The 12,912-nt window shown below is 46.6% G+C and overlaps 5 protein-coding genes across 7 annotated transcripts; 3 read left to right on the forward strand and 2 right to left on the reverse strand.

Annotated features, from left to right (window-relative positions):
* Positions 1-2,014: 2,014 nt before the first annotated feature.
* TERG_05745 (uncharacterized protein) lies at positions 2,015-5,609 on the reverse strand (the record flags this gene model as incomplete). 3 transcript variants are annotated; one of them, XM_003233829.1, is made up of 3 exons in its annotated part: positions 2,015-2,562; positions 2,630-3,131; positions 3,222-5,609. In XM_003233829.1, the coding sequence occupies 3 exons, from the start codon at positions 5,607-5,609 to the stop codon at positions 2,015-2,017; spliced, it is 3,438 nt and encodes a 1,145-aa protein (XP_003233877.1). The 3 variants fall into 3 exon arrangements, with proteins under 3 accessions (XP_003233877.1, XP_047606678.1, XP_047606679.1); XM_047750024.1 differs by lacking the exon at positions 2,015-2,562 and having other exon boundaries at positions 2,589-3,131; XM_047750025.1 differs by lacking the exons at positions 2,015-2,562; positions 2,630-3,131 and having other exon boundaries at positions 3,132-5,609.
* Positions 5,610-6,273: 664 nt separating this feature from the next.
* Positions 6,274-6,990, forward strand: TERG_05746 (uncharacterized protein; the record flags this gene model as incomplete). The annotated part of the gene is made up of 1 exon (XM_003233830.1): positions 6,274-6,990. One exon carries the CDS (start codon positions 6,274-6,276, stop codon positions 6,988-6,990), a length of 717 nt encoding a protein of 238 aa, XP_003233878.1.
* A 490-nt stretch (positions 6,991-7,480) lies between these two features.
* Positions 7,481-8,581, reverse strand: TERG_05747 (uncharacterized protein; the record flags this gene model as incomplete). Its single annotated transcript, XM_003233831.1, has 1 exon — positions 7,481-8,581. One exon carries the CDS (start codon positions 8,579-8,581, stop codon positions 7,481-7,483), a length of 1,101 nt encoding a protein of 366 aa, XP_003233879.1.
* A 665-nt stretch (positions 8,582-9,246) lies between these two features.
* On the forward strand, positions 9,247-10,392 carry TERG_12330 (uncharacterized protein; the record flags this gene model as incomplete). The annotated part of the gene is made up of 1 exon (XM_047751300.1): positions 9,247-10,392. One exon carries the CDS (start codon positions 9,247-9,249, stop codon positions 10,390-10,392), a length of 1,146 nt encoding a protein of 381 aa, XP_047606680.1.
* Positions 10,393-11,567: 1,175 nt separating this feature from the next.
* TERG_12331 (uncharacterized protein) lies at positions 11,568-12,443 on the forward strand (the record flags this gene model as incomplete). The annotated part of the gene is made up of 1 exon (XM_003233832.2): positions 11,568-12,443. One exon carries the CDS (start codon positions 11,568-11,570, stop codon positions 12,441-12,443), a length of 876 nt encoding a protein of 291 aa, XP_003233880.2.
* Positions 12,444-12,912: the final 469 nt, after the last annotated feature.

A 12,912-nucleotide genomic window follows, 5' to 3' on the forward strand; every position in this document is an offset into this window, starting at 1 on the left:
ACTAGTTAGCAACAATAGGATGAATTACCGAACGCCCTGGCTCCTGAAAAAACTCTTTGGCCTTCCATCAATTACACGGAAGTAGGATCCACAAGGCGGCAGCAGAAGCATGCAGCAGAAACAGAGAAACCGAAACTCAGCGGATTTCACCAGCCCAGGTCCAGCTCAGAAGTGAAGGAGTCAGTGACTCGGCCAGCAGTGGGATTAGCGATAACTGCCCTCTGCAGCCCAAGCGCAGTGGAGACCATGTAGCAGATGCATCAACCGTGGGGATCTTTTAGGCTAGAAGTTCCTAATCTTTTTTATCATCCCCGCATGCAGCTGGGTCCATGTTCACGGGGGAGGTCGAATCGAGGCCTATCTGCGGAGTTGTCCGGCCAGCTGTGTGATGCCTCCCCAGCTTCAGCCAAGGACCGTTAAGGAAGATAATGGAATTTGTATAGGAAAAAAAAAGCAAAGGAGCTCGAAGTTAAGAAGGATTAGTGATGTTTTTCTTTGCTTTTCAAAAGCTAAACAGAGCCACAAGTTTAGTGTCCGCAAGCAACGGAAGAGAGCAGAACTGAGACCAGTCATGCCTCGGCCACCGTTGTATTACATGGGGGCCACGAGGAAGGATCATGATCATAATGCTGGTGCTGGTGATTGACGACGCCCGATGGTAAATCCAGATCCTTGGTCATACTCCGTAGTTGAAAATGGGTTTTTGATATCTGAAGTTGAAATTGAGGTTGAGGCTTGTTTGGTCACGGGACCAGCCCGGTTCTTTTTTTGGCAACAGCAACTACAGACGACAAACGAATTCGCAACCACAACCACAACCATAGCGACAGCTACTTCTCTACAGCTACAACTTCGTACAGCAACGCATTTGGGAGACGGTGACGCTGAGGGCGATGTGGTGGATTGCTGATTAGCTAACATCAGTGATTGAGTTTCTCTAGCCTGGGTTCTTCAGCTCCCATGATCGCCCCGGAAGAGGTCGCCCTGTCATTTCTCGTGCGATCAGAGCTAGTTAGTCAGGTCAAGACCTGCAGCCGAGATACGTATCCATGGCCTGCAGCGCACCCGACGCTCAATATTGCTCGTCAACAGACTAACCACTTGCGTCCGTTCTGCATGACATCCCTGCTAGTTCCCTGTGGCTGCGACTTGGCCTGGCGGAGGCTGGTGAGACAGACGCTGGCTGCCTGAGGACTGCGGGTTACCTCTCACCACATAACTAGCACAGAACCTTTGCCCACAGGGCAAGTATTGAGCAGCAAGGGACGAGATAACTACGGTGCCCTTTCTAATTAGAGGCTCGTCATGTTACCTGACCGGAGGATGATGACGAATTTCGGCCACCAGCGAAGGAGGGGGAAAGACGGATGATACGAGAGGATAATAACACAGTTCAGCCCTATGGAACCTTTTAGCTGCCCTTGCGCTTCACTTAGCCCAATTCGGTGGTAGCGTGTTTGTATCCTTGGAGGCTCCCTGCATCTCTCAGCCACGGTGAAACTAGCGACACAGCCACGCCAGCAAATCATCATAGAGAGAGCAAAAAGTAAGATACAGATGCAGTGTCCATGCTCCGTCCTTGCGCTTGAGAAAGGCCTGCAAACGGGGAGTTATCGTCCATGTCCTAAGGCCTACCTCAGGTCTGTCCGAGCGGGCATGCACCGTCTGCTCAAAGTCTGCCTTGCTGTTTCCTCCTCAAACAGTGTTTCATGCATCTCCTCCAGACTTTATTTCTGCGGTGGCAAATTTGTTAAAGATCAGTCGACCAGGCCAAGAATCCACCCCGTCTTTTTCTGCATCTTACGCGGAACTATTACTGCTGCATCTACTACTGGAGAATGTTGAGCGAACTCCTGGGGCGGGGCTTCCCCGGCCACTCATTAATAGGGTACAAGGCCGTTTCTGGATGGCAAACGTCGTCGAGGGATAACTGAGTCATAAAATGATGGTACAATGTATCACCACACCTTCAACACCTTCTCCTGGTATTTCGTTTCATCTATCGTCTATATTCTCAGCCCATTAAGCTGTTAGCTCCATCTAATGCGCCAAAGGCCATTCCGTGAGCAAGCAGCAGCCTCAGCTTTTTCAGTATATCTCCTCCTTTGATACCATCTGGAGCCTTGTCTCTCCAATCCCACCCACGTTGAATCTTCTGGCCTTCGTTTTGTTTGCCTTTACCCTGGCCTTTACTGCCTGACCTAGGGACAAGGACGCCCGAGCCACCCATCTCCTTTGATCCACTGATGGATTGAGAACCTTCTAGCATCTCGCTACCAATGAGACTGAACCCGCTTGTCAGGGTAGTAGACGAGATGGATTTCTTCAATAGCTTTTGGGGCGATGTGGCATAGAAAGAAGTTGACATCGAACGGCCGACGTCACTGAGCGAGTGGCCAGTCCCTATATTGTTTCCATCATCGAAATGTAGATAGTGATATAAAGCAGATTGGAGGCATGCTTCACACTGCTCGTACACACGCCCAGTAACCGTCTGGAGATCTTCAATCGCCGCGAGAATAGTAAGCTGCTGCTCGGTGTTTAGAAAATGATTGGGGTTGGCTACATGATATTGTTAGTAATTTTAATCAAAAGCCATGAAGGATCAGAAGAGATTGGTAATACTTACGATCAAGAAGTGCTAGTGCTTCGCCAAGTAAGACGAGCAACCCATCAACTTGGGCGGCAGATTGCCTGTCGGGATCATACAATCCACCATAGATGCTATCAGCCGCACTTCGGATAACAGCCACCAATGCCCTGGCAGCCTCACGTTTCCGCGCCAGTGGACGATGCTTAGGCACCTGGCCTGAATTTAAACCGGCAGCCTCATCACGGATCTCATAATAGGATCGTAACGTAGCATAACTACTGAAATAAAACTGTAGCATAGCAGCTCCCTCCGAATCCACCGAGGCGATGGCAGACAAGGCGGTGGATGGATCATATAGAAGGGAGCGAAGCTGTTCATCCAACTGGTCCTTTGCAGGGTAGGCTCTGGACTGGATCAGGCAGAAGGATGTGAGCAGGTCAATCACGTTCTTAATCTTGCGAGAACAATGAGCACGAGCATAGCAAATCAGAGCAGTGCCATAATTCTCAGATACTTCAGCAACTTGATCACCATATCGCTAAAATAAAATTAATGGTATTAGCACCATATCCAATCGGAGAGTGATTAATATATGAAGTTGAAATTGAAGAAAAGGGGCCGAACATACCTCCGAGACTCGTCTGCCCTCATCGCTAAAGCCTACTTCTGCACATAGAACCACAGCCTTGTCCATTTTATCTGCTGTGTCCAGAGATACTCTGTCCATCAGCTCTCTGACCTTGGTTCTCATAAGCTTTTGGTCATCAAGACGACTCAGTACCTCCAAGGAAAGTTCCCACCCCTCTCTAGCACCCCGATCCCCGAGCCGATCCCGTGAGAAGACACCGTCAGCATAGTTAATTAAGATATCATCCTTCTGGAGTGGTTTTTCTGGTTGTCCGTAGCTCAGGACCATAAGGTCACTCTCATTGAATTCGCGCATCGGCTCGGATCCCGTTGATGCAGCGAGCCAGCCTCCAAAGCTGGCGATCTCAGCTGTCGCAGCACTCACAGCAAGAGACCAGGTTTGCAAAAGTCTGAGTACGCTTTCGACATATCCTTCGCATACGGAAACCAAGCCAACTTCGCAGGGATTCATTGAATTGATCTGGAAACCAGCGGAGCCCAGGGTATCTGTTACTGAGCTGTAAGCGTAATCAAGGCGTCGTAAGTATGACTCTTCGGTATTGGAGTCAACAGCTCGAGGGGCCTGAGAACGACGTTTTACTGGGCCTTTCTTCTTCCCGCCAACAGAAATGTCGCTATCGTCGTCACCATCCCACCAAGCAGTCAACGCAATTGTAGCCTCCACCCAATCCTCAGACTGCTTTAGAATGTTTTCTGTTTCTCCACACAAGATGCTATACATAGCCTTGATGTTCAGATATATCGACCACGGTATCCGGCTTTCTGCCATGCGCGCACTATGGCTAAATGACATAGAATCGGGGCGTTGGAACGAGATACCGAAATGAGAAGCAACAAAGGGCCCATCACTGTCATCAGAAATCTGAGATTGCCCATTTTCGGCCATATCCTCTAAATCTAATATTGCAGCGTTCACATGTTTCCTAAACATGGCCCATTCAACCCCCTTAACATCCCAGTCATCACGCTGAACTGCTGGGCAGGTTTTAAGGAGTTGAAGAGCTTTATTCACGCATTGCTGGATAATTTGTAGCTGAGAGCCATGGTACCCTGGTTGTTCATACCCATCCTCCATGGCAGTTCTGGCGTAGCTAAAATCTGCCTCACTCAAAAGCGTTATAACGTTACCAAACTCGGCACGTAGCACGGATTTGAGGATAAATTTCCAAAAAATCGGGGAGGCGGTTGGGTTTGGCTGTATATCCTGAAGCATGTCTAAATGAATTGTCTCCAAGTCGTGATACCTCCATAACCATTGAAATAGCACTTTGGGTATCGGAACTTTTGGCAGAGGTTCATCTCTTATCACCAAGTCACGGAACATACTGCGAGAAGATTTCGAGACTTGGTTACTCGGTTCGAGTAGCGGAGGGTGGTGAAGCTGGAGCAGTAATGAGCTCAAGAATATAGCTTTCATGATACTGGGCGATGAGTCTCCAGGTCCAATCCCACCACTAAGAGGAACACCATCCTTTTCCTCCATTGGTGCTGGCGAATATCTTTGCCACAAGCATGATAGTTCATCGGATACGGCAGAAAGGCTTGAGTCGACTATATCATCGTCGGAATTACGATCACGGACTTGGTCGTACATCCGACATATAGCATCCTCCATACTCAATAATAGCTCACTCGGCTCATCTACCGAAGCCAGGCTTGCCCTGGCAGTCAGATCTTTGATGATTGAGGGAAAGTTCGAGACCTTCTTTTGCTTCTGAGGTTGTTCATTTTCCGGAGACGTAGACTGTATCCAAGTTTCGTCGAGTTTCGCACGCTTTGCACCTGCCGGGTTTGAGTAAATAACTGGTTTCCGTAGCAGCCGTGACGGCTGAGCTTTTGTCGCTGGTTGGAAAAGAGAGCTAGTAAACGGGCCACCGTCTTTGCTTGGTGACCAGCCAATTCCGTTATCTTCTGGGTCGCGTGCATCCGTAGTGACCGGTTCATTATCTTGTGAAAATGGTGTGCGTCGACTTGAGTCGAATGGGCTTCTGATGCCTTTACTCTTGTTGAGTATAGATCTGTGGCTGCTATGAAGCGGCGATCTGGTTGGCCGGTGTGACAGATAGCTGGAATTAGGGGAGTCGAGATCTCTCGGGAAATTGGAGGATGTAGTAGAAAAAGATAAAAGGTCATTGTCCGTGTACGATGTGGTCGACTGATTAAATCGGCTATCGGAGAAATCCAAAGCACGTCGTGTTCCTGACTGCGAGCTTCCGAGCCCAGACGACGGCGGAGGCCCTGCAGGGGTAAAAGACGCTGTAGAGGATGGAGGTACCCCAGCTGGTGTCGTGGACATGTTCGAGCTGATGCTTCGAGACTTGTCCGGTGTTGATAAAGCTCCTGGGCTGTAAGGAGTTGTGAACGACATCTTGAATTGAACAGCGGTATTATTATGAGCGCGGCGCAAGCAGAGAGTGAACGGGATCAGGTAGACGCGTCAGGAACGGTAGCACAGCAAATCATTCCGCAGTATCAGCTTAAGGGCCAGCTCCAAAAGCCAATGTCTCCTCCGCAACTCGATACGCAATGGCAGAGAAAGCTGGATGATGGGCGGTTTGTTTGCAGAGGTTGCAACGTCTTTTGTCCTGTCACTCGAGAGAAAATTGGTGTTTACCTAACTGAGATCCATTGGATTGGATGGCCCCAAGCTCAATACGGAAATATGTTTATCCGTATTTAATCACGTGAAACTCGTTAGTCATCGTCGAATACGAGGAAATTGCCGTTTTCAGTAACTAAGACAATCGCCGAGCCCAGAGCCGTTTGACGATCAAGCATCACAGCCTTGAGACTCCATATCGAGCGGCCAATTGTACGTTTGCTCGCCGTCAAATATGACATGAGTGAGCGGTTAAGCGGTATTATCTGCCCACTATGTTGATAATATTCTGATGTCAATCGTTCAGCCTCGTCTCGAGACAGCTTTGACATAAAAAAGGGCCCTAATGCTCCTCTACTCTGGCCAGTTTTGAATATCACCGTTTTTCTACCCCAGCATCTATTTGCATGATATACCCGTCACTTGGGAAGAAATGGCATCTGCCAAAAATGTGAAAGCAGAGTCAGCTAAGGCTCATGATCATGACGCCTCCGAGGCAGCCTCCATTGATACCCAGCTCTCAACCCCAGGGGAGTTGGGGACTAATGAGAACCATCGTATTTTCAATGTATACAACACCACCTCGTTCACAAACTATAGAATTTCCGAGTCCAACGACAAAACCACTCTTTACTACGTCAGAACGTCCACGTTTACCCCTGGGAAGCCAGAGCTAACCTTTCATGTCGGAGAAAGGGGTGGCCCAGTCGTGGGAATTGTCAACTTTCTCAAATTCTCATCGCATTCAAAGGTTGGACTAGGGGATCCAGCAGACAATCTTAACATGGTGTGGGAAGATCTGAGAAAAGAGAGCTTCGACCACTCCAAATACCGCTTTGAAATGACGGTCAACGGAGTCAGAAATGGATTTCTCTGGAAAAGAACACGCAGCATTGGAGTCGAGGGATCCGTCCTTAATAAATTCAGCGAATCAAATTTCAAACTACTTGACGAAAAGACTGGTGAGCTGGTGGGAATCTATTCTACCAACGGCATAAAAAGCATCAAGAAGATGGGAAAGTTTCAGCTGAACAAGAATTACGGTTCCAACTTTGATTGTATGTTTCTTCTTACAGGGATGACCTTACTTGAAAGGCTACAACGCAGAAAGCACGCGCGAGGCGGTGGAGGTGGCGGTGGAGGTGGATGATTTCTTCTGAATTAATTTGGATTCATATATACCCCTTGTTGACACGCTCGATTATTAACTTTTCAAAGTTCAAATCTTAACTCTACCTTCATTTTTCCAGTGCTTCGATTCCTTTAGCTTTGTATTTTTCGAGCTTTAGTACCGCAATCAATAGCCTTTGAAGTTTATATGCACCGGAAGGTAGTGCCCAATAGTCATTAAATTTCATCCAAATTTCCCACAGCCAGGAATCAACGAGTTTGTTACATTGATCGGAAGAGTACCTATATTGGATATATCATCTGATATATAGTACTAAACCCTTCAATATGCTAGAACCAGAGTCTGCTCGCCAATAATTTCCTCGCTCTTTAAACGGGTCTAATTTACTGAATCTAGTGCGACAAATTCTAGTGCGACAAATTTGGTTAACGTCTTTGAAAAAATGAAATCCCCATACATGAGAAAGGAGTATAGCTCAAATTATCAAATCCGGAATTGAAAAACAGAGTCAAAGCCTTGTCTTGCTTCTAGTTCCATTGACCAAGACGTATCGATACCTAGCCTTGCCTTCATGCATATCCACCAACACTTGGTTCGCATTCCCCATCGGCCGCTCTTGCACCCAGGGATGAATATTTTGCTCACTTGCGAGCTTAAGCATAGCCCTGATCTCCTCAGTGGAACCAATGGCAGACGCGCCGATCTTTAATCCTTTGCCCATCATTACTCCAACCCTAAAGCCTGGAAACGGATCCTCGGGTGCGCCAACCTGGATGAATTCACCCCCACGTTTAAGTAGACGAAGATATTTTTCGATGGGCATATTACCGGATGAGACTGTGCAAATAATCAAATCAAGCGTCCGCGAGTGTGTCCTGGCCCAGTTCTTTTCTTCGTCAGTAGCAATGAAAACGTCAGCTCCTAGTCCGACAAGAGCATCTGATTTCTTTGAGCTCGTCCGGGATATAGCAACTACTTTGTCGCATTTCATGGCTTTGGCAAAAAGTAATCCCATATGCCCTAGGCCACCAATACCAATGATACCAACATGCTTTCCCGGCCCCGCGCCGCCTCGGAGTAATGGCGAAAAGACCGTAGCACCACCACATAACAGGGGTGCAGCAACTGCGCTGGGAAGACTATCTGGGATTTTAAACACAAACCACGCCGGGCCTCTCCAGTAGTCCGCATATCCACCATACGATTTACTTCCATCAAGGTATTTTCCGTTGTATGTCCCAGTCATGAGCGAGCAGTAGTTATCCAGGCCCGATGAACACTCTTCACAGTCAACACGAAGACATGAACCTGACTGTGCCCCGACACCAACCCGATCTCCGACCCTCAAATCTCGAGAAGGAGAATTAAGTTTAGCAACCTCTGGACCAACTCGAATAATATGGCCAATGATCTCGTGCCCAGCCACGCATGGATAATTCGTTGGCCCCCATCCAGACCGTAGGGTATGAATATCCGAGCCGCAGATTCCACAGTGAGATATAGCAATATCAACGTCAGTGCTGGCAAAATCTTTGGGTTCGTATGTAGTGTATATCAAAGGAGAGGTTGCTGAAGTGCTAACCCAGCCTTTAAAAGTGATATCTTGCATGTTTATATTCCCACGGTAGCTCGTGGTTGAGAGATCTCGGGTATATCTGGTTGTTGCTCCTGGGGATTTGGTAGATGACAGTCAAAATTTAGACCAGAAAACCAGGCCACAGGCTACTTTGATAAAGCAGAATACTTGGTCTGCTTATTTATACGGGGACCAAGCCCAGCAGGCGCTAGACTTTGCCATCGGCCGTGTCCCTATCGTGGAGAAGGCCGATCTCGTCACTTCCAGTCTGCAAAGCTCTTTCTTCTGTGCCGAGGCTGATCTGGGAAGTTTAACTTGATGACTAAGCTCGAAGCTCCTTCCAAAGTTCAGAGTTTGCTTTTTTTTGGTTTTGCTTCTGATCGTGACTTCAACTACTTCATGCGATCAAGCATATCATTTTATCTTCTTAACCACAGCGTATGGATAACCACTATCATAACTACCTGTGCCAATGATTTTCATACCAGTTTCCTATTTCCGAGTCTAATATGGAGGCGGATCCAGACTTGTTGAGATGGTCTAGTAGTAAACCATCTAACAATGATACCAACGATCCTAGGCCGTCACAACCCGTGACAGCAGAAGAAAGTGATCAAGCTTTGTCTGAAGAGAGCATCTCATTATTGTCCTCTGAGGATGATTCTTTGTAAGTTTCCAGTACCCTTTTTAATGAATCGATGCTCACTCGTAAACATAGAGAAGGTGAAATTTACGAGGAAGAAGATTATGAAGGCGACGACGATTATGTTAACCAAAACTATGATGACGATGCCGTCCTGTCAAGGATTGCACGGAAAAGTCGGAGACCCGGCTTTTCTCATGGATATGACGACGACAGTGTTCGTAGAGTACCCAGACGTGGACCGCTGAAACCTGTAGAGCCGACAGCGGAATTCAAAAACCTACAATCCGAAGCTACATCTGCTTTCATTGACGCAGATTATGATCGAGCTCTTGATTTGGTGAAACAGGCTATCCATCTGAACCCAGAGATTTTCCAAGCTCATGTTTTACTTTCCGAGATTTTCTTAGCCCAGGGCCAGAAGAGAAAGGCATTATATGCACTTTTTACCGGAGCTCATACTCGAAGAAAGCCAGAAGTCTGGCTTGAGGTTGCTAACCTGATTCTAGAAAGAGCTGATAGCGATCGGGCGGCTGCATTAGATGACGTTGTTTATTGCTATAGCCGTGTGATTGATATTGACCCAAAGCGATACGATGTACGGTTTGAACGGGCGGCAATAAATGAAGAGCTTGGATACAAAGGCAAAGCAATTCAAGAATATGAAAAAATTCTTGAAAGCCTTCCCCATAACACGAACGCCTTGCGCCCCTTGGCAGCGCTATATATTGAACTAGGGGAAATAGGAAAGGCCAGAGCTCATTATGAGAGATGTATATCATACTATATAAACCTCAATCCCGATGAGGTGGAAGATTTCACCTGGTCAGACGTGAACATTTATGTCGAGCTTTTTTCCTATGAGCACGATTACCTAGCTGGCATATCATCTCTCAATTCTCTGGCCCGGTGGCTTCTAGGCCGCAAAGGTGATTCTGGTTGGGACATGGTCGATGATGACCGCGAATGGGATGCAGATGACTATCCACGCAGGACCGCAACACCCTGGTTTGTTCCTGGCCAATACCCTCTTGAGTCATATGGTATCGGATTACCGCTTGAGTTACGGATAAAACTAGGCATATATCGTTTGAAATCTGGCTATAAGGATGAGGCACTGGTATTTTCACCCACTACTCAATCGATATTTGAGATCAGGACAGTGGCTAACAGTAATATAGTTTCATTTCCACTGGCTTGAACCAGAAGACAACTCTCCTGGCGCTAAGCTTTTTGATTATGGGGATTTGTTCAGGGAAGCGGCCGATTCGATGAAGGATATTCAGCTCTATGAAGATGCCCTCAGATTTTATATACCCCTTCAACATGTTCAGGACTTTGCGAATACTAGCCTGTTTTTGGCAATGGCAGAGTGCTATGACTCCTGCGGAGATACGGAAGAAACTGAAAGATGTTATTTAACAGTGGCAGAATATGACAAAACTAACATAGAAGCAAGAACTAAACTAGCCCATTTCTATGAGAAAATGGGCATGACTGACCAAGCTCTCAAGTTTATCACGGAGGCAGCAGACATCGGTCGAGAAGAGGTACTATCGCGCCGGAAACCTAGATTTGGCCCGAACATTGGGAAACTGGCAAATCACTTTCGGGATATAGAACAAGAAGCTCCAGGAAGTGAAGACCAACTAGCCCCTACCGAAAGCGCCGTATCCTCAGCCGTTGGAGATAACACTGCTGCAGAAGGAAGTACTACCATTGGATTTATCCCGCGCTCCGTTACTAGCCTACCGGGAGAACAAAGAGGGCGTGAAATAGCCCCTTTAAAACCAGATGGCGAAAATGTAAGGTATCTATATGCAAAGATGTTGGAATTACAGCCATATATGCGACAAGGTCAACAGGATGCTACTGGGGACTGGCTTGATATTGCATATGCCTTGCTATGGGATTTTCGATCCAACCGAGTTTTCTTTCCCTTGCAAAAAAAGATGACCTTCCTAGGGTATTCCAGGGAAGCACAACGTAAGGCAGGAAGATTAAAGTCAACAAACCTGCTTGATGAACTCCAAGAGATATCTAATCGTATTCAAGCTTCCATGGGTAAGAAATCCTTCTCCTGAAATGGCTTTTTTTGCCAAATAAACGTCTGACAACTCCTTAGGAACTCCTGAAATCGACACTAGCTCCATACCTAATGACTATCACGGTATAGACTTTGATTCTTGGCTGGATATATTCCTTGAATATGCCCTTGTTCTATCCGGTCAAGGGCAAGGAGATGAAGCATATGATACTCTCGGTGCAGCAGCCGATGCAAGTATATGGTACCACTCTAAACCATCCACACTCCGAATATATATTTGCTGGTTTAGTGAGTTATCTATCCACATGCAGTGAAAAGAGATAGTGCTAATGATTTACTTTCCTGTAGCATGTGCTCTTCGACTCAAGGATGAAGACAAATTGTCTGATATTTCACGATGGTTTATGAAAGAATACCAATTTGTCACTGATGCTTACAGACTCTTTGTGACCCTAAGTAGGGTTTGTGGTAACCCCCAGAGATCTCTTTTTCATTCAGCACCAAGCATGAAGTTTATGCTTCGACAAGTCAAAGCAGTCGATTATTCACTTCCGCCCGACCCATTATCGCCATTCAAACGCTCGCCCGAGTCTATATATCAAGAACGCGCGAGCCTTACGACAAAAAATGCAGAGGGCGAATATATACCCGCAGAGGAAATGGATGTTGCTCTGTTGGTGCTATATGGGCATATCCTCTATGCTGGCAACAGTTTTACAAATGCTTTGAATTACTTCTTCCGCGCATACGCCCTTGATCCTGAGAATCCAGCTATTCTCCTGTCCATTGGACTCAGCTATATCAGCCATTCCCTCAAGCGTCAGTCAGATAATAGACATTACCTTGTCATGGAAGGCCTGTCTTTTATGCAAGAATACCGTCGGATCCGATCCCAAAGCTCAATCTTACAGGAAAGACAAGAAGTCGAATTTAACTTTGCTCGTGTTTGGCAACTGTTGGGAATTGGTCATTTGGCTGTCGAGGGCTACCAAAAGTGCCTTAAAATAGGCGAGGAGATCGAAACCGAACGTCAAAAAGCCCAAAACCCAAATACAGTTGAAGGGGCAACAGTGGGTGAACAGCGTGGTGAGGCCTGCCTAGAAGATTTCTCTCGACAAGCAGCGTATGCATTACAATGCCTCTATTTGCAGTCAGGCGAAAAAGACCTATGCAAGAGAGTTACAGAGAAATGGCTTTTGATCTGATGTCGATATGACTGCCGTCTTAGCCCATCTTAGAGTTTCAATTTGCAGCTCTAATTTAAAATAGCTGAGAGCTCTACAATATGTTATGGGACTTTCGGATTAGTAGAGCTTTGGCGCATTCTGTTGTAGATATACTTTTCAAGGTAGAACATATGTACATTGTAGTAACTGGGATTACCCACAATCATAGTCGTAATCTATCATGCATATCAATATCGGTCAGTCATTCTTCAATTTTAGGTTTATTTTCCTTTGTGTACCATGTAAGAAGGTTACATGATATGTATCCAATAACGCTACCGCAGTAAAACGAATATGGTATCTCTTGAGTCGAACAGCAAATTATATGTGATAACCGGTAAGCATGCGCCAGCCCCATTTGCCATCTAACCCAGAAGAAACCGAAATCCAAAAACTTTACATGCAAGGCGTATGTATGAAGCTGGAGAATAAGCAATTACGACGTGTC

This window comes from Trichophyton rubrum (assembly GCF_000151425.1).
Source record: "Trichophyton rubrum CBS 118892 genomic scaffold supercont2.6, whole genome shotgun sequence".
In the NCBI taxonomy this organism is placed as follows: domain Eukaryota; kingdom Fungi; phylum Ascomycota; class Eurotiomycetes; order Onygenales; family Arthrodermataceae; genus Trichophyton; species Trichophyton rubrum.